The sequence below is a fragment of the Megascapheus bottae genome, chromosome 28 (assembly GCF_031878675.1).
Source record: "Megascapheus bottae isolate mThoBot1 chromosome 28, mThoBot2.hap1, whole genome shotgun sequence".
NCBI classification, from domain to species: Eukaryota; Metazoa; Chordata; class Mammalia; order Rodentia; family Geomyidae; genus Megascapheus; species Megascapheus bottae.
Window position 1 is genome coordinate 9,374,804 of NC_143536.1, and position 20,525 is coordinate 9,395,328.

Genomic DNA, 20,525 nt, shown 5'->3' on the forward strand with positions numbered 1-20,525 from the left:
CAGCTGTGGACACATCAGGCAGTCCAACCTGCTGTCACGTGTGTCCAGGGCCCAGTGAGTCTTCACAGTGGCCTCTGTCTCAAAGAGTGCCGTCCAGCCGTCAGGCTGTCCCGCTGCAGGGTGCCCCCGGCCTTCCCCAGCTCAAGCCTACACCGAGGCATGTAGCTGGCCAGCTCAGTCCTGGCACAGAAAGCACAGCTCAGTGGGGCCTACAGATGGCGTGCTTGCCACAGCTCTGGACAGTCTGCCTGAACCAGGTACCTTTTAAAATGACCAACCTCTAAGACATGTGTACTACTGTGTCAACATTCCTTCATCCCTGGTCTGTTCCTGAGGCTTATCTAAAAAGGGAAGAAAGGCTCAGTATACTCTATCAGGCCACTGGCACTGATGGATACTTAGAATAAGAACCCAGAACCAAATGACAACATTAGGTGTCAACTGACCTTTTATGGGGCATTAAAACACCACAGGTTACTTTCTTCCCTTTCTTTACAGATGAGAAAACAGGTACAGGGAGAGGGGGTGGGGGAAGAGGGAGGGAGGAGGAGGGAGGGAGGGAGGAAGAGAGAGAGAGAGAGAGAGGAGAGAGAGAATGTGGCCTGATGGCACCCTTCTATTTGTTTCTCCAGCTGCCCGGGCTCCTTCTCTAAAGCCTCAGAGCTTGGCACAGGCCATGACTGAACATTAATGCTGCCTCATCTGCCACGTGTAGTCATAGGCGTTACACAGACCCTAAGACACTGCGTGAGGCTAGCTAGCATGGTTCTATAATAAACCGCCGTCCGCTCTTCCAGCCTGGTATATGAAGGGGGAAAGCCCACACACAGCATCTCACAATGAGCTACCAACGCTGTGAACAATGCCCTGCTGGGTCCCTAGGGCGGATCTGCAGAGGAGCCCAGGCTACAAGTGCAGCCAGCGGCAGTGTGGAAAGGGAGTGCCCCAGATACCTCCGAGGGACATGGGCACCTGGATGACGTGTCTACTCACAAGGGACAAGCTGCAGAAGCAATTGCAAGTGGAAGGCACTTTTTCTTCTAAATCGTTGCCTTTAATAATTTCGCTATTTCTTGTCAACAATTTGTATGGGCCTACTTATTAAAAATAAGGGATCTATGCTGACAGCCAAAGGTGACACAGAGGCAACTCCTCTCTGTGGACACCTGCAGGTTACAATATAGAAAAGGTGGCTTCCGGAATCCGGGTCTTCATTTACCTGTATTAGACGCATGAAAGACACACTGCACGTACGCACGCATGCGCCCAGGTGGAGTTGCTTCCGACTGGCTCCCACGTGGCGCTGCCCTTCCAACACACAGAAGGCTGAGGGTCTACGGGGGCCGTGCGCACACGCATGCACGTGGCCACACATGGCATGCCTTTACTTTTGTCCTGCACAGTGTGGGACCGTGCCCTGGGCCATGGCTCGGGGCTGGGGAAGTCACTCCTCAGACCTGTACTCCTGCCCCTGCTGCTGTATCCGGGACAGGACGCGCTCGTAGAACAGCAGGTAGGCGCTGGAGGACAGGACCTCCTGCAGGCTGGCCTTGCGGACCGTGTCGTCAGAAATCCACAGCCACTGGTTGCTGGTGGACAGTGGATTCTTGGCTGAAGGTGGAGACCGACGGTAGGTGACAAAATGTCCAGAGTGCATGTCTCCGTGGTGGACGACAACCGCCATCAGCCGGAAGAGGTAAGTGGAGGAGCTGAAGGGTGGGAACAAATGCCCAGGGGTGCTGAACACAAGGCCTTGCGGACAAAACTAACCCACCCTACACGTCTCACACCCCAGAGCCCACCCAGCATGCTACCTAACCACGCCCCGCCCTTCCACAGGCATCTGTGTGCAGTATACAGCTTGTATGTACACACCCCACTACACAGCAGACTGCTGAAGATCTGCCTAAGTCCAAAAAGCTGAATTTTTTCTTTGTGCTTTATGTATATATGCATGTTCAGTATACGTTGCTAATTCTTACTGTTATTTCCATCTTGAGCTATGTGTAATAAATAGTGGGTCTAAATTTTCATTGGTGTGCTTTGGTGAAAAGCTTTGGTGAAAAGTACTGTCCTGGATGCCCAGGGAATGGAGACTGCCCCAAGCAGTGGCTTACCTGTAGTCAGGAACCACTGGGAGAGGGAAGGGCACTGGGGGTGGCAGGGCTGGCAATAAAGATGGGGAGCAGGCGCCATTCATAAAAATTTGGGTTTTGGCGGCCCCTGGCTGGTTCAGAACTGCAAGAGAAAAAGATCTGAATCAGTGAACATTTAGCAGTGACTCTGGGTGAACAAACGTGGGGTTTATGTTTTTTTTTTATTTTTCTGTGCCAGGCCTAGGGCTTGAACTCAGGGTCTGGGTGCTATCCCTGAACTTTTATGCTTCAAGCTAATGTTCTATCCCTTGTGATACAGCTCCACTTCTGGCTCTTTTTTTTTCCCCCTTTGGTGGTTACTTGGAGATACATAAGAAACTCATGAACTTGGCTGCCTGGGCTGGCTTCAGACCACAATCCTTAGATCTCAGCCTCCTGAGTAGCTAGGATCTCAGATGTGAGCCCCCAGCATCCACCAAACACATGGTATTATCCTGAAAATGAACTCTCCATAAAACTGCAGAGAGAAGATTCCTGTTAGAGTACATTGATTACCAAAATTCCCATTTGGTCCCAACTATTTAAATGATTTAAAAAAAAAAAAAGAGCATCTGGCCCCGGCCCTGCTGTGCCCTGACCACCCCACCATGCCCTCAGTCCCTGCACTCGCTGCTGGTGACTCTGGAGTGAGGAGTCTGAGTGGCAGCTCCTTACCTGGCTTCACTGGGGGAACTGTGCAGTGAGGGTGTCCGGTAGCACCCGTGGTCCTCCTTTCCCAGGAGACACCCAACACTGAACAGTCCCCAGCACTCCTCACTGCCCCAGTTGAGAAACGCTGATGGACCATCTCTGTAATTCTGAGCTGCTTTTGCTCAAGGCTAGCATTCTACCACTCGAGCCACAGTGCCACTTCCAGCTTTTTCTGTGAATGTGGTACTGAGGAATCAATCCTAGTGCTATGCTAGGCAAGCACTCTACTGGTAAGCCACATTCCCAGACATTCTATCAGCTTGCTAGGGAATACCAGTGTTCAACAACAAGCAAACCTTTAAGATCATAGGCAGAATGAAAGGCAAACCAGGCGTGGTGGCACGTGCCTGTAATCCCAGAACTCATGAGATCTTGGGCTACATAGTGAGTTTAAGGCCAGCTTGAGTTACGGTGACACCCCAAAAACCAAAGGTTGGGGACACAGCTTTATGATAGAGCGTTTGACTTGCCTGGCCAAGGCCCAATCATTGGTCATGGGACTTGAATTCTGGGCCTGGGTGCTATCCCTGAGCTCTTCAGCTCAAGGCTACTGCCCTACCCCTTGAGCCACAGCACCACTTCTGGTTTTCTGGTGGTTAACTGGAGATAAGGGTCTCAAGGATTTTAGTGCCCGACTGGCTTTGAACCAAGATGCTCAGATCTTATAAGGCCTTCTGAGTAGTTAGGATTACAGGCGGGAGCCACGGTGCCCAGCAGAAAACTGTTTTTAAAAGTAAGGTGATATCCACATACTCTTCCTTTCCGTCCTCACACCTGGGGCCTCACAAACCAAATAAGTCACCCTTTGCCTGCACCGTGTTTGGATCATTAGCAGATCTGTACCCAAGCCTAGGAAAGGAGGAAACCAGGGTGAGGGGTCCTACGTTTAAAATAAGAGCCAAGCACTAACTCCCTTCCTCACCCCATGCCTACCCAGCGCAACTGTTCCCATGGTAACCTAATGACGATGAGAAAGAGCAAATGCAGTCTCCCTGAATGCTGTGAGGCCAGGCCATGCACTTGGAGGGGCCATGACACCTGGAGGGGTCAGGGACACCAGATCAGGACAGAAGCGGGCACAGGGAAGCCATCCTGACTCACCCACAAGGCAGAACGTGTTCCTCATCTATAAGTTCTAAGGGGTCACAGCGTGTCATGTATGCTAGCTTTAAAACTTCACAATCCTGGCCAAATCTTCCATTTGTCATCTGTCTTGCTTGTTCAATCAGTAGACTGAGGAAGGACAAAACTGGGACCCCACTAACAACAAACCCTAGGTGAGGATGACAATGGAATGAGATGGATCAGTAATTCAGCAAAGAAGCCACATCAAAGCCAGGTGCTGGCGGCTCACACCGGGAACCGCAGCTACTCAGGAGGTTCCAATCACAGGACCTACATTTGAAGCCAGCCTGGGGAGGGGGGGAAATCTAAGACTCCATCTCCAATTAACCAGCAAAAGGCCAGACTTGCTTGTTCAAAGGCAAGCAAGCAGAGTGAGAACACTAATCCCTGAGGTCCAGCCACAGTACCAGCACACATCCACACAGCCAAAAAAGCCTTGTCAATGTTCAGTGATAGTCGGCCACTACTTTTCCTCCCATATTTCTTCTGTAAGTGGGATGAAGTTCTCAAAAGAAAGAGAGAAAATTCCTTGGAATGCGGTGAATGAACTGTCTCCAGTGTTTCATCTGAACTGCATTTTTTTTTTTTGGTTGGTTGTAGGGCTTGAACTCTGCCTGGACACTGTCCCTGAGCTCTTCAGGTAAGGCTACCGCCTTACCCCTTGAACCACAGCACCACTTCCGGTTTTTCTAGTGGTTAATTGGAGATAAGAGTCTCATGGGAACTTTAGTGCCTGGGCTGGCTTTGAACCACAATCCTCAGGTCTCAGATCTGTCTCCTAAGTAGCTAGGATTACAGGTGTGAGCTACCGTGCACAGCTGAACTGCAGTTTTTAAAACTATAGCTCTCCAAACTATATAATTTTAACCTCTTCAAGCAGTCATGGTAAAACTGGCACTGGTGGCTCATGCCTGTAATCCTAGCAATTCAGAAGACCCAAGACTGGAAAAAAAAATTCAAACAAAACATTTATTTAGCCAGGCGCAGTGGCTCAAGGGGTATAGCCTTGAGCTGAAGAGCTCAGGGACAGTGCCCAGGCCCAGGGTTCAAGCCCCATGACCCACACAAGAAAAGAGAAGAGAAGAAAAATAATACAACCCTACCTCTTACACACCAGTAAACCAGCCCTTCCTAAGAACTCAAGTGGTCACTTCAAGTAGCCTGTGTAAACTCCCGGTGCCACACTGTGCTCGTGGCATAAGGAGCTGTGCCAAAACAAACCCCTGCTCTCTATGCTGAAGCATCAGCCAGGCAGCAGGCAGCACCTGGCTTGGGGGCCGCCAGCCCATCCTGCAGTTCCAGCGCAGGCCCTGGGTTCTCCTTGGCTTTGGGGCTGTGCAGACTGGGTTTGTGTCCCAGGAGGCGGTACTTGTAGATGTCCATCATCAGAAACTCATTAAACTGCACATGCTCGTGGCGCTTGAGGGGTGTGCCGTGGCTGGACCAGCTGAGCCGCTGCAGATGGATGCACAGGCACTGGGGGAGCTGCAGGTGGAGGGGGGAACAGAAAGAGCCCAGAGTCTCAGGAACAAGCGGCACCCTCCCGACAGGCCCATCGGGAGTGTGGTGGGCATCAGCTCACCTTCCCTAGCTTTAACTGTTTAACAAACGTGGTCCTCTGGTGTTCCACCTTCTCCCCATTCAACGTTCCTTTTGCTTCGATCTGAAATACAAACAACAGGATTTCTCTGCAGGAATTTCTGAAGCAGGGCAGCTAGGGGCGTGCCACGGCGGGCTAATGTTACACCTACATTTCACTGGCACTTGGCCCATTACCTGCTAAAGCCAACTCTACCTGCTGAAACCAACCCATTGCTTGTGAGCTGTTTTCACTGATTCACCTTTGTCAAATAACAGTCACCATGGAGGGAGAGGAAAGCAAAGAATCAATACTGAAACTATCAGTATGTCATCTATTTTGTTTTCGGTCTTCAAACATTCACGCTGGGGCCAGGAGTGTGGTCTAGTGGTAGAGTGCTTGCCTAGCGTGCATGAAGCCCTGGGTTCCATTCCCGGGAACCAAATACACAGAAAAAGCCAGAAGTGGTGCTGTGGCTCAAGTAGTGCTGTGGCAGAGCACTAACCTTGAGCAAAAAGTGTCCAAGGACAGTGCCCAGGCCCTGAGATCAAGCCCCAGGACTGGCAAAAAGAAACAAAAATCTATGCTCATCGTTCCTTCTTGATGGAGAGAGTGAGTTTCAGTTATGGAAGGGGAAGAGCGGGTGAGACAAACAGGAATGGTGGGGATGGAGCAAATTGAGAGAGGGAAGATCCGTGTGAAAGTCTTTACACAAAAACCTAGCAAGGCTGGGGTGGGGATGTCGGTGGCTGAGGCCCTGGCCCCACACCCACAGTGGGCGGAGCAGCAGCAGCCATGGCGTACCTTTGTGCAGTTGTCACAGACAACGTCCCGCACAGACTCGGAGGAGATGAAGTGATGGAGGCAGTGGTCCAGCGTCAGCGGGTGACCCTGTAGCGGGAGAGGGGGCAACAACTCAAAGGACAGCTTCATGGAAGCTGTCAGCCGGGGAGGGGGGAGGGAGGGGGGTGCCACACCTTAATCCTGGAGTAAAGAGGCCATGCACATCACACACAGCACCCAAGGCTGCTGCACGGAGGCACCCACACTGCCACTGAAAGCAACTGTGGACTTCTACATCGAGTTTGAGGTTGTGTGTGTGTGTGTGTGTGTGTGTGTGTGCGTGTGCTGAAAAACGTGTGCAACATGAGAAAAATCACCCACCCGTAAGCAGGCATGGAACCACAGACTATGGGTAAGATGGGACCCTAACCACCACCTGAAAGACACACAGTCCCTGGAGTACACAAAACGCCTCTGAGGCCTTTTGGACTGAACTGTGTCCATGGCAGTCCCTAAATAAGCCCGAGATTGGTACGTACCCAGGTGGCAGCTGGAATGCTGAGTGAAAGGCTATCAAAGGTGTCAAAGCGAACAGGACTCTGAAACAGAAAGTCCAGAAGGCACTTAGGTTCAACACAACATATGGAAGAGAAGATGTGTATCTATAAAAACTAATAAAACATAAGGGGCTGGGAATGTGGCTTAGTGGTAGAGTGCTTGCTTATTGTGCATGAAGATCTGGGTTGGATTTCTCAGCACCACATACACAGAAAAAGCCAGAAGAGGCACTGTGGCTCAAGTGGTAGAGTGTTAGCCTTAAGCAAAATAAGCTCAAGGACAGTACACAGGCCCTGAGTTCAAGCCCCAGGACTGGCAAAAACAAAAAAGTTTCCAAAGTTTTGAAACTTGCAGTTACAATACTAAAGGAAAGCAAGGAAAATCCTGATGAGCAGGGTTGGAGTTTTGATCTTGTGGCAATAATCATGGGCAAAACTACAAGAACTGTTATCACAGCATGATGATTTTTAAGACTCGGAACACCTCGAGAATGAATGATAAACTATACAATAGCATGCCCACAGAGTGAACTAAGCTCATTGAGTTAATATAGTAGAAAGCTGATTACATGGCAAAATGTTCATGGTGTAGTGGCCAAGAGTGTGGCCTAGTAAAGTGCCTACCTAGCATGCGCAAAGACCTGGGTTCAATTCCTCAGTACCACATACACAGAAAAAGCCAGAAGTGGTACTGTGGCTCAAATGGTAAAGCGCTAGCCTTGAGAAAGCCCAAGGACAGTGTCCAGGCCCTGAGTTCAAGCCTTAGGACCAGCCAAAAAAAAAAAAAAAACATGTTTATGGTTTATCACTAATTACCAAAAAGCAGATGAAAGAAACAGCATTTTTGCTTCTGGTAATGGCATAGCAGTTTAGGTTTGCGCTCGCCCTCTCCCTCCCTCTCCCTCTCTCTCTCTCTCTCTCTCTCTCTCGCTCTCGCTCTCGCTCTCGCTCTCGCTCTCTCTCTCTCTCTCTCTCTCTCTCTCTCTCTCTCTCTCTCTCTCTCTCTCTCTGCTTGAATTTAGGGTCTGAGCACTGTCCGTGGACTTTCTCAAGGCCAGAGCTCTACCACTTGATCCACAGCACCACTTCCAGCCTTTTCTATGTATGTGGTACCAAGGAATTGAACCCGGGTCTTCATGCAAGCTAGGCAAGCACTCTGCCTCTAGGCCAAACTCCTGGCCCCAGGTTTGCCCTCTCTCAAGTTAAGAATGATACATCGGACTGAAACTAAACAAAAGTATTCGAATGACTGGAACTACCAAAAGAAGGTAAAAATTGAAGTCAATTCAATTCAGATTAAAATAAAACCAAAACCCACGGACTCCGTAGGTGAGACTTGCCTGTCTGGCATTTTTGCCGACTCTACACAGAGATGGGTAGTTTAAAGCAGCCCTTGCACAGGAATGGAAGGTGAGGGCTAGCGGAGACTTACTTGGGCAATCTCCAAGTGTCTGTGGGGGGGAAGAGGGTAGAGGAGGGGTGGTCAATGAGCTCCCAAATTGTGTTTGGACTGCCCAACTTCAGGGCTGATGGCAGAACTGAGCATGCTCAGGGATGCCTTCAGGGGGGGCTACGAGGTAGCAGCTAGAAGGTACAAGTGAACAGACATTCTGATGTCCAAAGGAAGGGAGATAGGGTTCAGAATTTGAGCCCAGGGAAATTAAGAGGCTTCCAGAACAAACCCATTTTCCTTCAGAGAAACAGAGAATCCAATACTATTACTACGACATTAATCATTAGAAAAGAAGAGGACATGGTGAAGGGCAAAGAAATGACCGGGAGGATATATGAGCACACAGGTTCTGCTCAAGGACTGAAGGGAAACATATACTCACATAGTACATGGACGAATGGAGAGTCTCAGCAGAAAAATTATTAAAAAGGAAGAAATGGACTTGGGAGATGGAAATCACAAGGATCATGGTTTAAGGCCAGACTGGGCAAAAGTACAAGATATCCCATTTGAACTTATAAAGGATGGGCAGGACAGCATGCATTTGTGATCTCAGGAAAACAGGAAGCAAAAATAGGAAGACTACTGTCCAGGCTGATTTGAGTATAAAAGTGAGACCCTATTGCAAATGTAACTAAAGGGAAAAGGTCTAAGTAAGCACAAGAGTGCCTGCCTGGCAAGTGCAGGGTCTGAATTAAACCCCAACACTACCAATAAATAAATAACAGAAATTTCACAAAAGCATAGTAACTAAAAGGAGATTGGAGATATAAAGAGCCAGTGAACTTGAAGGTAGGTCCATGAAATGACCAAAGTCTAGGAACAAAGTAAAATGGCACAGGGTCCCCAATGATCTAAGACAAAGGGGACTTCATGAGGAGATGAGTATGCTCATTTGCATGCTTATGCATATGCACACATGCATTAAATAATTACTCTGCACATCTTAACTATATGCATCTTCTGTCTGTCACTTAGACCTCAATTAAAAAAAAAAAAAAGTAGGGCTGGGAGTTTGCCCTTGTGGTAAAGTGCTTGCCTAGCATGCATAAAGACCCAAGTTTGATTCCTCAGTACCACATATATAGAAAAAGCTCAAGTGGTAGAGGGCTAGTCTTGAGAAATCTCAGGGATAGTATTCAGGCCCTGAGTTCAAGCCCCAGAACTGGAAAAATAAATAATAATAAGGAAAAAAAAAGGTTGGGGAGGAAAGTTATGGAGAAACTAGGTACTGACGGCTCAAAGCTGTAATGCTAGCTACTCAGGAGGCTGAGATTTGAGGATCATGGTTCAAAGCCAACCAAGGCAAGGAAATCTGTGAGACTCTTATCTCCAGTTAACCATCAGAAAACTGGAAGTGGTGCTGTGGCTCAAAGTAGTAGAGTTCTAGCCTTGAGCAAAAGAACTCAGGGACAGTGCCCAGGCCGAGTTCAAGCCCCAGGACTGACACAAAAACAAAGCAAAACAAACAAAAAAAATCCCTTGTACCCAAGTGGAAACCATGTTGATGTGTCCACAGATGGTAGGCAAGCTGTGTAGGACTCACAGTTTTAGTACGCATTGTTCCCGTGGTTTCTGTATGGAGTTAAGAGCCACTGCAGGCTGCCACACACGCACGGGAATCAAAAAACCTTACACTAAGCCAAAGAAGCCAACATGAAAGGCTGCATGCGGTAGGATTTAACTATAGGAAGAGTCCAGGTCAGGAAAGCCCACTGAGATATGAGCACAAGAATGACTGCTCAGGGGTGAGGGCCAGAGAATAGGGAGATGGCAGATGGACGTGGGGGTTTTTCGTGGGACAGTGGGGGAAATGTTCTAAAATGGATTCACGTGACATTGCAAAATTACTACTTGTGTTATGTTGAAATTTTCCCATGGCACATTATTTTAGCAATGTGGTGATACTACATATAATCCAGCACTGCTAGGGGGCTGAGACAGGATTTTGAGTTAAGGCCAGACTAGTCTACACAGCAGGACCTGACCTCAAAAGTGTTTAAAAAGCCAGGTGCTAGTGGCGCACACCTAAAAGTCTAGCTATTCAAGAGGTTGAAAGCTGAGGATCATGGTTCAAGGCCAGACAGGGCAGAAAAGTCCATGAGACGCTTATCTCCAATACCCACCAAAAGCTAGAGTGGAACTGTGGCTCAACTGGTAGAAGCAGAGGAGCTCAGGGATAGCATCTAGGCTCTGAGTTCAAGCCCCAAGATTGGTGGGCATGTGTGCAGGAGCACACACATGTGTGCGCACACACATACACACACACAATTTTTTTTCTGCCAGCCCTGGGACTTGAACTCAGGGCCTGCGTACTGTCCCTGAGCTTCTTTTGCTCAAGGCTAGCACTCTAGGTTTTTCTGTTTATGCGGTATTGAACACAAGAACTGAACCCAGGGCTTCACGTATGCTAGGCAAGCACATTACCACTAAACCACATTCCCAGCCCACAATTTTTTTTAATTGCTTTATTTTTGCCGATATTGGGGCTAGAACTCAGAGTTTTGTGCTCTCTCAAAGCTGGCATTCTCCTGTTTGAGCCATGCCTCCAGTCTGGTTTCCTTTTTGCTGATGAACTGGCAATGGGCTCTCATGAAGGTCTCCACCCAGGCTATCCACCTCCTGAGTAATTAGGATTACAAGCATGCGCCACCAGCACCCAAAACAAAATATTTTAAAATATCAAATACACATTTGAAAAATCCCAGTCACTAGGTTGAGTATAAACTCAACCTTCAACTCAAAATCTTGCTTGTTGCTCCTGGGGTGAAAGGGCCGTCTCGAGTTCCAGGGAAATGGTGGCGCTGACCACAGGGACACAGAGTCCACCAGGTGGGCACAGCCCAGGCCATCACCAAGGTCAGAGTGCATGTGCGTGCAGGTCCCGCCCTGGATCCTGACTGGCAGAGCTGTGGCAGCCGGGACAGGGTGCAGTTACCTGGTGCTCACAGTGTTTGCAGACCATGTTGCTAGTGAGTCTCCCGTGAAAAGGATGCTGGGACTTCCAGTGACTGGATGTGGGCTGAGGGGACCCTGGAAGGCAAAGCGCTTGTGAGACGCTATGTTTAGACATTTGATACCAACCTCAAAAGCTAACTTTCCTTTCCAGTTTACAGCAGGACCCTGTCCTTAGACAACCGCATGCTTGCAAAGCTCTCACTGACATCTGCCAGACCCCTTCTCCCACTGTAAAAACTTCTCTAGAACTTGCACATGGCCTCTGTGGGATGGGAAGAACCCCAGGTAGGAAAGTTCTGGTCAAGGAGCTAAGGCTCCGAAACAAGGTCTGGGCAGTTTCAGGCCTGATACCCCATTATTCTAGTGTCAACATGGCAGAGGCATGGTGAGGCTTCCACAAAAGGCCTGGTACCCAGTGTGGCCTCTGAAATGATTCCTAGCACTACAATGGCTCACAAGGACCAAGTACTCAAGTGTATTGCATTGTGTCCAGGAGAGCTCAGATCTGTGGTGAAAGCTGCTCAAGGTTAAATGCTTGAGGGCGTAGCTAACTCAGCTCACAAGCTCCCTCTGGGTGTCGAAACCCAAGGAGGTGAAAAGAAAACCACCTACAGTACATTAGGTCTAAGCAGAGATACCGGCAGGGCTAGCAGCTGGAACTGGACAGATGTTTGCAAAAACACAAAGCTCCTTTGCAGAAACATCATAGTTTAAGGCAGATTGAGTCTTTTCAAAAAACAGAACAAAACAATAAATAAATAACACGCCTCCAAGCCTTTTTTTTTGGTCAGTCATGGGGTTTGAATTCAGTGCCTGGGCACTACCCTTGAACTTTTTAGCTAGCCACTCTACCACTTGCAGCCACAGAGCCACTTTTGGTGGTTAATTGAAGATAAATCTCACAGACTTTCCTACTCCGGTTGGATTCAAACCTCGATCCTCCTATCTCACCCTCCTGAGTTGCAGGATTACAGGCATGAGCAAGGCCTGGCAAGACCTTCTTGTTTGTTTGTTTTTTTCTTTTTCTTTTTTTTTTTTTTGGCAGTCCCAGGGTTTGAACTCAGGACCCAAGCGCTGTCTTTGGGCTTTCTCAAGGCTAGAGCTCTACCACTTGAGCCACAACACCTTTTCTGGCTTCTATGTATATGGTACCAAGGAATTGAACCCGGCTCTTCATGCATGCTAGACAAGCACTCTACCACTAGGCCAAACTCCTGGCCCAAGACCTTCTTAAAACAAGCAAATTATTGACATATGTAAAAAGTACCCAGATGAGTACCTCTTGTGCGGCAGGTTATTTGTTTGGGAATTCCTTCTGACTGCTGCAGGAATAAAGAGAGAAAGACTGAAAACCACGCTGCTGTCTCTTCTCCCGACCTCACCACCCAAAATCTGAGTTCCTAGGCTGACTGCACCCTTCAAAATCAACTTCCAACAAATCCTATGTTCCTCAAAGTGGCCTTACGCATTCTTTCTGGCTGGTATACTCAGAAAGGGAGGGAAAGAGAGCAGAAACAGGAGGCAGTGTGATTCAATTCCAGAAAGGAATACCTGTCTCTGCTCTCTTTCCCTCCCTTTCTGGTTAACTGTTATAAACTCCTTTAATGTGATATTGTCCCAAGAGGAGAGGACGCACTCAGCAATTCTCCGCCCTTTCTCCTTTACAGGAGAAAGTAAAACTTAGGTTCTTGTCAAAGCCAACACAAACTCTAGCTAGAAGTCATGCTGAAGAGCTGACATGGCTACCCAAGTATGCCATGTACAAGCCCACAGCTTCATCTCCCCTCTGGGTTTCTAGTGAACCTCACACTTACGATTAAAGCCACACAAGGGGATGGCTGCACTGCCTGCACTTACACACACACACACACACACACACACACGGACTGGCATGCTAGAAATATGGTTTACCTCTAGGGAGTGGACATCAAACAAATGTGTGACCCGCGGCTGACGGTCTCGTTCATCTTCCAGCGACGAGGTGATGACGTGGAATAATTCGTGGGCATCCTGTGAACGGGAGGCCGGATGACACAAGGACAGGCAGGACTCCCCTGCCCTCTGATTGTTAAGCAGGGCAGAATTTGCAATCTTTACTGGACAAGACATTTTCAGGAGAGACTTACATCCTCAAGCCAGGGCCCTGGAGGACAGAGGGAGGCCGCCTCACACGAGCGCACTGAGCCCTCGTCAGCTTTACTGAGATGGCGCCAAGCTTTATGCCCTCAACTTACCTCACTGCAAAGGAACTCTTCCCCTCAAAACTGTGGCAAAGCACATCCACGGCAATGCCATCTGCTTAGCTGTTCTAAGGTTGGATGAGAGGTCTTGTCTCCATTATATCCCCATGCGGCCATTACCACCACCCACCTCCAAAACTGCAAGGGACCCAGATCAGAATCCTCATCTCCCGCCCCTCCCACCAACCACAGCCCCATCTTCTGTCCTGAGAACTTCAACAACTCCAGCCCCATTCCCATCCCCCATGTGGGGGGAACCACATAGAATTCGTCCTTTTGTGACTGGCTCTTGTCTCCACACCCATTTTCAGCACTCCTCGGCTTCGAGCTTCCTAGGTCACTACCACCACTTAAGCACTGTACCATTTAAGGCACACCCCCAGACTTGCTTCTTTGTTAAGGCTGCACAATATGGCATTCTATAAAAGCCTGGCTGGAATGAGAAATCCCACTCCCACACCCACTCCTCAGGTGTCCTGCCCCTGAGTCCTCTGTACAGGCTACACCTGGTGGAGCCAGTAATTATAGGCTCCTAGAAGTAGGCCATTTCAGGTCATTACCACAAACTGAACTCTTGAGACATGTCCCTAACTCTCAAGGCATGTCCCAAAATTCCTTGCAATTCTCCAGCTACATGTGACCCTTCTCTCCCCACCCTCCCCAAAAAAGCCTGGCTAGGGGGAACTTCTTCCCTTCCCCAGCCCATGGGTGGCAGTTCTATCACCCACCATACCACCACTATGTATCTCTTGGTGCATCAATGGACGCATGCACTGGCTTTTGTGTATGATCCTGCTCGGAACAAGAGAGGACAAGTGCCTATTTGTGTCCCTTGGTATGCTCAAACACACACACACACACACACACACACACACGGCACTGCTGGACCACATGACAAAGAGATACATCTGTAAGGCCCAACTCGGATGAGGCTCTGCCAGAAAGCCTCAGCCGTGCCCAGGGTTCTCCAGTGTCTCTGCTGGGTGGTTCTCAGCCACGTTACCTCCCTTCAGTTTGGCAGGACAGTACTCTGGAACCAGAGCACTGACACTGAAAGCTGGGGATGTAGCTAGAAGGCAGAGCTCTTGCCTAGTATGCTCTAGACCTGGGTTGGGACACCAGCACATATGCCAAAAAATGTCACAGGCCAGATAGTTGTGAGATCTGGCCCTTAGTCATGTCAAGAGAGAGTTTCCAAGTTCAACTTGCTGCCTGTTTGGCTCACCTGTTCTTCAAAAGACGAGATCTGCCACCTGTACATTCTTAAGACATCCAGCAAGCAGCTTGCATCCAAGACCTCATCCTCAGTGACTTCCTGGCAGGACAAAGCTGGACACAAAAGAGGCAAGACAATAACTTAAAAGCCACCTGCAAAACTGAGCAGAACGCCAGTGCAGTGCATCCTAGCAAAGCTCACTGAAATGGAGTAACTGTAAGGTCCACTGTGGAGTCCCCTCCCTCAGAATTCTTGGCAGCCTGAGAAAATGCTTGGTAGTTCCTCTAGCACTGAATGTTTACTGAATGAATCTCATCTTTTATGAAACTGAAGCATCCAAATGAAGTAACTGATTTCGGGATCTTCAAAGTACCATCAACACAAATGTACCGCTTGCAGATTCATGTTGAATAAAATGATTGAGTAAAATGATTTGAATTCATAATCCTCAAGGTCAAAGGGCCTCCCATCTCAGTGCCTAACTGCAGCCCCCCAGTCCGCTCCCATGGCTAACTCACACTCTGCTTGTGTTTTTACCCTGATGATCCCAGCACAGGGTGTTAGCTTCATGGGGCAGCCAGCAGGGTCTGCTGAATGTTTTATTTTTCAATCAGAAAAGTAGAAGGCTGGCAGTGTGACCTAGTGGCAGCCAGCTTGCTTAGCATGTACAAAGTCCTGGGTTTGATTCCTTGGGACCACATACACAGAAAAAGCTGGAAGTGGAAGTGGTGCTATGGTTCAAGTGGTAGAATTCTAACCTTGAGAAAGCCCAAGGACAGTGACCAACAAGGTCCTGTGTTCAAGCCCTAGCATTGACTGGCCAAAAAAAAAAAAGTGAATGAGGTTTGCAAATCCTTAATAGCTAGACAGAAGAGTTGCTATAAACTATCAATAAAGCTCCAAACAATCCAGCTCAAGAGGAGAAAAGCCCCAATGGACACTTCTTCATGAAAGAGAGGTGCTGAACATGAGAAGGGGGTATCAATGTTTGCGAAGTAATGCATCTTCTATCTGGCTAATGTAAGTGTAACTCTTTATTAATTACAATAAAAAAAAGAGAGAGAGAAGTGCCGATGGTGAATGAGCAAATGAGCAGCGGGGATTGTCAGCACGATGCACCAGCGTCTAGGAAAGACTTCTGATTTTAAGCCAATGTATATTGTGACTCCCCAAGGTGGGCAATCAGTATTTTGTGTGTGGGGGGGGTCATGGGGTTTGAACCTTGGGTGCTGTCTCAGAGCTCTTCAGTTCAAGGCTACCACTCTACCCCTTGAGCCACAGCTCCACATCCTGTTTTCTAGTGATTAGAGATTAGTCTCATGGACTTTTGTGCCTGGGCTGGCTTTGAATCAAAATCCTCAGATCTCAGCCTCCTGAATAGCTAGGATTACAGGCGTGAGCCACCTCGCCCAGTTTGAACAGTATTCTGCTGTTTCCTCTCGGACTCCACTTTCCTAGTCTAAGTCATAGTACGAATGTTGTCTATCTGCTCCCACAGACTACCAGACAGGGAAGAGAGTTTTGTCAGCTCTCATGGGGCAAGCCTATAGTGTTTTCTAGAAAGACTGCACTAAGTCTCAGCCTCACCAGTGGGTGCAATATGTCCAACAGCTGGCAGCATGTGAACCTGATATTTAATCTTTTCCAACAGGAAGAAAGGACATAATTATTTGAGTTATATTTGTTCCCTGACGGCCACTAAAACACTGGCCTGGTTGTCAGAAATCTGTATTTCTTCTTTTGTGAGTGACCTCTTTCCCATGTGAAGGCATTTTGTGTTTGAAATCAGAGCCGGGCACTGGTGGCTCACATCTGTCATCCTAGCTACTCAGAAGACTGAGATGTGAGGATCATAGTTTGAAGCCAGCCCAGAAGAAAAGTCTGTGAGTCACTTACCTTCAATAAACTACTCATAAAAAGCCAGAAGTGGGCCAGGAGTTTGGCCTAGTGGTTAAAGTGCTTGCCTAGCATGCATGAAGACCCGGGTTCCATTCCTCGGTACCACATACATAGAAAAAAAGCCGGAAGTGGTGCTGAGGCTCAAGTGGTAGAGCCCTAGCCTTGAGAAAGTCCAAGGACAGTGCTCAGGCCCTGAGCTCAAGCCCAGGACTGGCAAAAAAAAAAAAAAAAGCCAGAAGTAACACTGTAGTGCAAGTGATAGAGCACTAGCCTTGAGTACAAGGAAGCTCAGGGGACAGTGCCCAGGCCATGAGTTCAAGCCCCAGGACTGGCAAAAAAAAAAAAAGAAAAAGAAAAAAAGAAAAGAAAGAAAATGAAAGAAAGAAAATAAATAGTGTTTTGTTTTGGATTTTTTTTTTTTTTGGCATTACTGGGGTTTGAACTCAGAGCTGCAAACTTGCTAGGCAAGTGCTCTATGGCTGAACCACACTTCTCTCCCCCTAAACCAGAATACTTTTTACAATCAAATTGCTTCTTAAAATTCCCCCCATTTTTAAAAATAACATTGTTATTAAATGAGCCATCTTTTAAACAGTTCCACATTTGATTTTTTAAAAATACCTGTTTGAGGGCCAAGAGTTTGGCCTAGTGGTAGAGTGCTTGCCTACCATGCACAAAGACCCAGGTTCGATTCCTCAGTACTCCATACTTAGAAAAAGCCAGAATTGGTGCTGTGGCTCCAGTGGCAGAGTGCTGGCCTTAAGGGAAAAGCCCAAGGACCTTGCTCAGGCCCTGAGTTCAAGCCCCAGGACTGGCAAAACAAAAAAAAAAAAAAACCCTGCTTGAGCCTGTCATCCTATTTATGCAATAGGCTGAGGTCTGAGAATGGTGGTTCAAAAAGCCAATCTGAACAGAAAAGTCCATGAGACTCTTATCTCCCAAGAACCACTAAAGAAGCTGGAAGCAAAGTCATGGTTCACGTGGTAGAGTGCTAGCCTTGAGCAAAAAATAAAAAGTAATTTTTTTTTTAAATGCCCAAGGTTCAAACCTCAAGACTGGTACCAAAAACAAACAAAAAACTCTTTATCTACGGTGTCTCAGTGTTTTTCCATCATGATGACCTACCTGATCCTTCCTTCCCCTACCACCTGGGCTTCTGTGGCCCTGCCCATGGTCCCCTTTGAGCCTCTATACCTTTGAGGAGGTGCAGTAGTGTCAAGGACAGGTACTGGTGTGGCGGGGGCTCCTTGTGGTCCCGGCTGTACTGGGTGGTGAAGTCTTCTAGCCACTTGATGAATGCAGGGCAGGCGGACAGGCCCTGCAGCAGGGAGTTCATGAAGCAGGTGCTCCCCGAGTTCACAAGGCCAGGCACGAGCCCTGCCAAATAAAAATAAGAATAAAACGCACGGAAGGGGAGAACAGAACATCACCCTCGACTGACTTTCTCCTCTCTCCCGTTTGGCACCCAGAGGTTCTGCACTGTGACTTTACATCTAGAATCCTAATTTGAGTGGGTCCTTTTCCACAGGGATCTGGGTCAGGCATTCCGCCTGGGTCAAGTGAGGTCCTGATTGTCTTCAGATTTTAAGTGACAGAGGAGAAGGTCTGGGCCTTACATCCACTGGGAAGCCCATCCTGGTACCTGGCACAGGTTGGTTCATCATTAACCATCTGAAAACAGTAAACCAGATCCTCTCTTTTTCTCTCCCTCTTTCTCTCACTTGCGCTCTCCTCCTCAGTAAGGCAGCCATGTTTCTCAGAACACAGAACAATTGCTCTGTTGTGGTCCCGGGACAATGATTTTGTTCTCTTAGGGGAATAAGAGAAAGGCAACATGCCACCAATTCTGACCAATCTCTCTGCAGTGGTTAACAGTATCTGCTACCAATCCCCCTTTGGCTGGAGAAAAAAAAAAATTACTTTTGTTGTTGTTGTTGTTGTTGGCAGTGGGGCTTGAACTCTGGGTCTCGGCACTATCCCTGAGCTCTTCAGCTCAAAGCTACCACTTTGTCCATTGAGCCACAGTGCCACTTCCAGTTTTCTGGTGGTTAACTGGAGATAAGAGTCTGGTGGACTTTAGTACCCAGGCTGGCTTTGAACTGTGATCCTCAGATCTCAGCCTCCTGAGTAGCTAGGCGCCCGCCTTTTCTTTCTTTCTTTCTTTTAATATGAAAGCTCTCCAACATGCATGAGAATATATAGGGAACCTCAGTATAACCTGCCTCAAACTAAACAACAATCAAATTTGGCTACCTCTATCCCTTTCTTTTCTTTTTCTTTCTTCTGCTGAATTTGAATGGGTGTTAAGTAGAGCAGAATTAACAACATAGGACATTTTTAAAAATAAATGGATTTTTTCAATTAATGAAGAAACTAGTGATTTTTTTTTTTTTTTACTGGCTGTAAGCAGGGACTCAGAGAAACCACAAATGCATGATATCATTAGTCAGCTGAACTACTGAAAACACGCTTGCCATCTGAATGGAAACAATTAAGCCACTTGAAATTTGTCATTACAACACATTCCGTAAACCCAAGTCTGAAGAGGGGCTGGAATAGACATCCTTTTACTACAGGGAAGAAAATCACCAGTCAATGTAAAAGCACTGCATCACAGACTCAAGTCCTCAGACGAGAAAACAAAAGAACCAAACATGACCTGCTCCCCAGCTCTCTGTACTAACCCCAAACAAAAGGAGTTCACATCAAGACCATGACATAATGGCCCAATTCTTACCTTTTCTACGCTTCTTTCTCTCTGTAATGGGACCCCAAATAACATATATTCCTGCTGCAAGAGCAGCGGCAATTCCTCCTATAACACCCCAGTTCTTCATGACTTTATATCTAGAAAAGAAAACACGTTCACTGTCCTCTCACATCACAAATCCAGGCTATGGGTATAGAGACACAGGTCAGTAGAATAACTTTTTTTGTGTATTGGGGTCTGGGTGCTGTTCCTGAGCTCTTCAGCTCAAGGCTAGTGCTCTACCACTTGAGCCACAGTACCATTTCTGGTTTTCTGATGGTTAACTGGAGATAAGAGTCTCACAGACTTTCATGCCAGATATCAGCCTCCTGAGTAGCTAGGATTACAGGCCTGAGCCACTGGGACCCAGCCGCTCTACCTACTTTTTTTTTTTTTTTTTTTTTTTGCCAGTCCTGGGCTTAGGTTCAGGGCCTGAGCACTGTCTTTGGACTTTCTCAAGGCCAGAGCTCTACCACTTGAGTCTCAGCACCAGTTCCAGCTTTTTCCTATGTATGTGGTACCGAGGAATCGAGCCCAGGTCTTCGAGCATGCTAGGCAAGCACTCCACCACTAGGCCAAACTCCCGGCCCACTTCTACCTATTTTTATGTTGAAATCATGTACAGAAATGGGACTGTGTCTTGAAACAATAAATACTAGCTACCACACCTGCAAGGATAACTCAGGTTCATTTACAGAGGTTACTCTTAAGATTTCTTAATGTGTCACTGTGCTTTTTACAAGGTTCCTTCACAGAAGTGCCAGGGAAGTTAAAAGTGGACTGCCACTAACATGTTACAGCCCTGGATGAGTGTTTTTGAATCTAATCAAACCCTAATGGGTGTCAGTAAAAAAAAAAAATCCTAATCAAACCCTAAACTTCAGATTCACACTTTATTTCAAGCACTGTGAATATGTTGACTTTCCTCAGAACAACCCCCAAAGCCAGGTATGTTGGTGGTATGTGACTGTAATTCCTGCCCTGGCGGTGTGAAAGCAAAAAGATTAAAAGTTTGGGGCCAGTGTGAGATGCAGAGTGAAATGTTGAATTAAGAAACCAGCAAACAACAAAGCCAACAAATAAATTCAAACCCAAGGAGGTAAGTCCTATTATGAACCCC

The 20,525-nt window shown here is 47.6% G+C and overlaps 1 protein-coding gene across 3 annotated transcripts in view; it reads right to left on the bottom strand.

Annotated features, from left to right (window-relative positions):
• Positions 1 to 1,032: 1,032 nt before the first annotated feature.
• Positions 1,033 to 20,525, bottom strand: part of Usp30 (ubiquitin specific peptidase 30) — a 38,618-nt gene continuing 19,125 nt past the window's right edge. For all 3 annotated transcript variants that reach the window (XM_090320324.1, XM_090320323.1, XM_090320325.1), the window contains 12 exons: positions 19,394 to 19,503; positions 17,851 to 18,033; positions 14,767 to 14,870; positions 13,213 to 13,311; positions 12,581 to 12,623; positions 11,282 to 11,376; positions 6,873 to 6,932; positions 6,355 to 6,441; positions 5,554 to 5,634; positions 5,237 to 5,456; positions 2,118 to 2,238; positions 1,033 to 1,709 (listed from right to left, as the gene is read on the bottom strand). In XM_090320324.1, the coding sequence (XP_090176450.1) occupies positions 1,445 to 1,709; positions 2,118 to 2,238; positions 5,237 to 5,456; positions 5,554 to 5,634; positions 6,355 to 6,441; positions 6,873 to 6,932; positions 11,282 to 11,376; positions 12,581 to 12,623; positions 13,213 to 13,311; positions 14,767 to 14,870; positions 17,851 to 18,033; positions 19,394 to 19,493 (1,458 nt within the window). In that variant the 5' untranslated portion in view covers positions 19,494 to 19,503 and the 3' untranslated portion in view covers positions 1,033 to 1,444. The remainder of the gene's footprint in view (positions 1,710 to 2,117; positions 2,239 to 5,236; positions 5,457 to 5,553; positions 5,635 to 6,354; positions 6,442 to 6,872; positions 6,933 to 11,281; positions 11,377 to 12,580; positions 12,624 to 13,212; positions 13,312 to 14,766; positions 14,871 to 17,850; positions 18,034 to 19,393; positions 19,504 to 20,525) is intronic.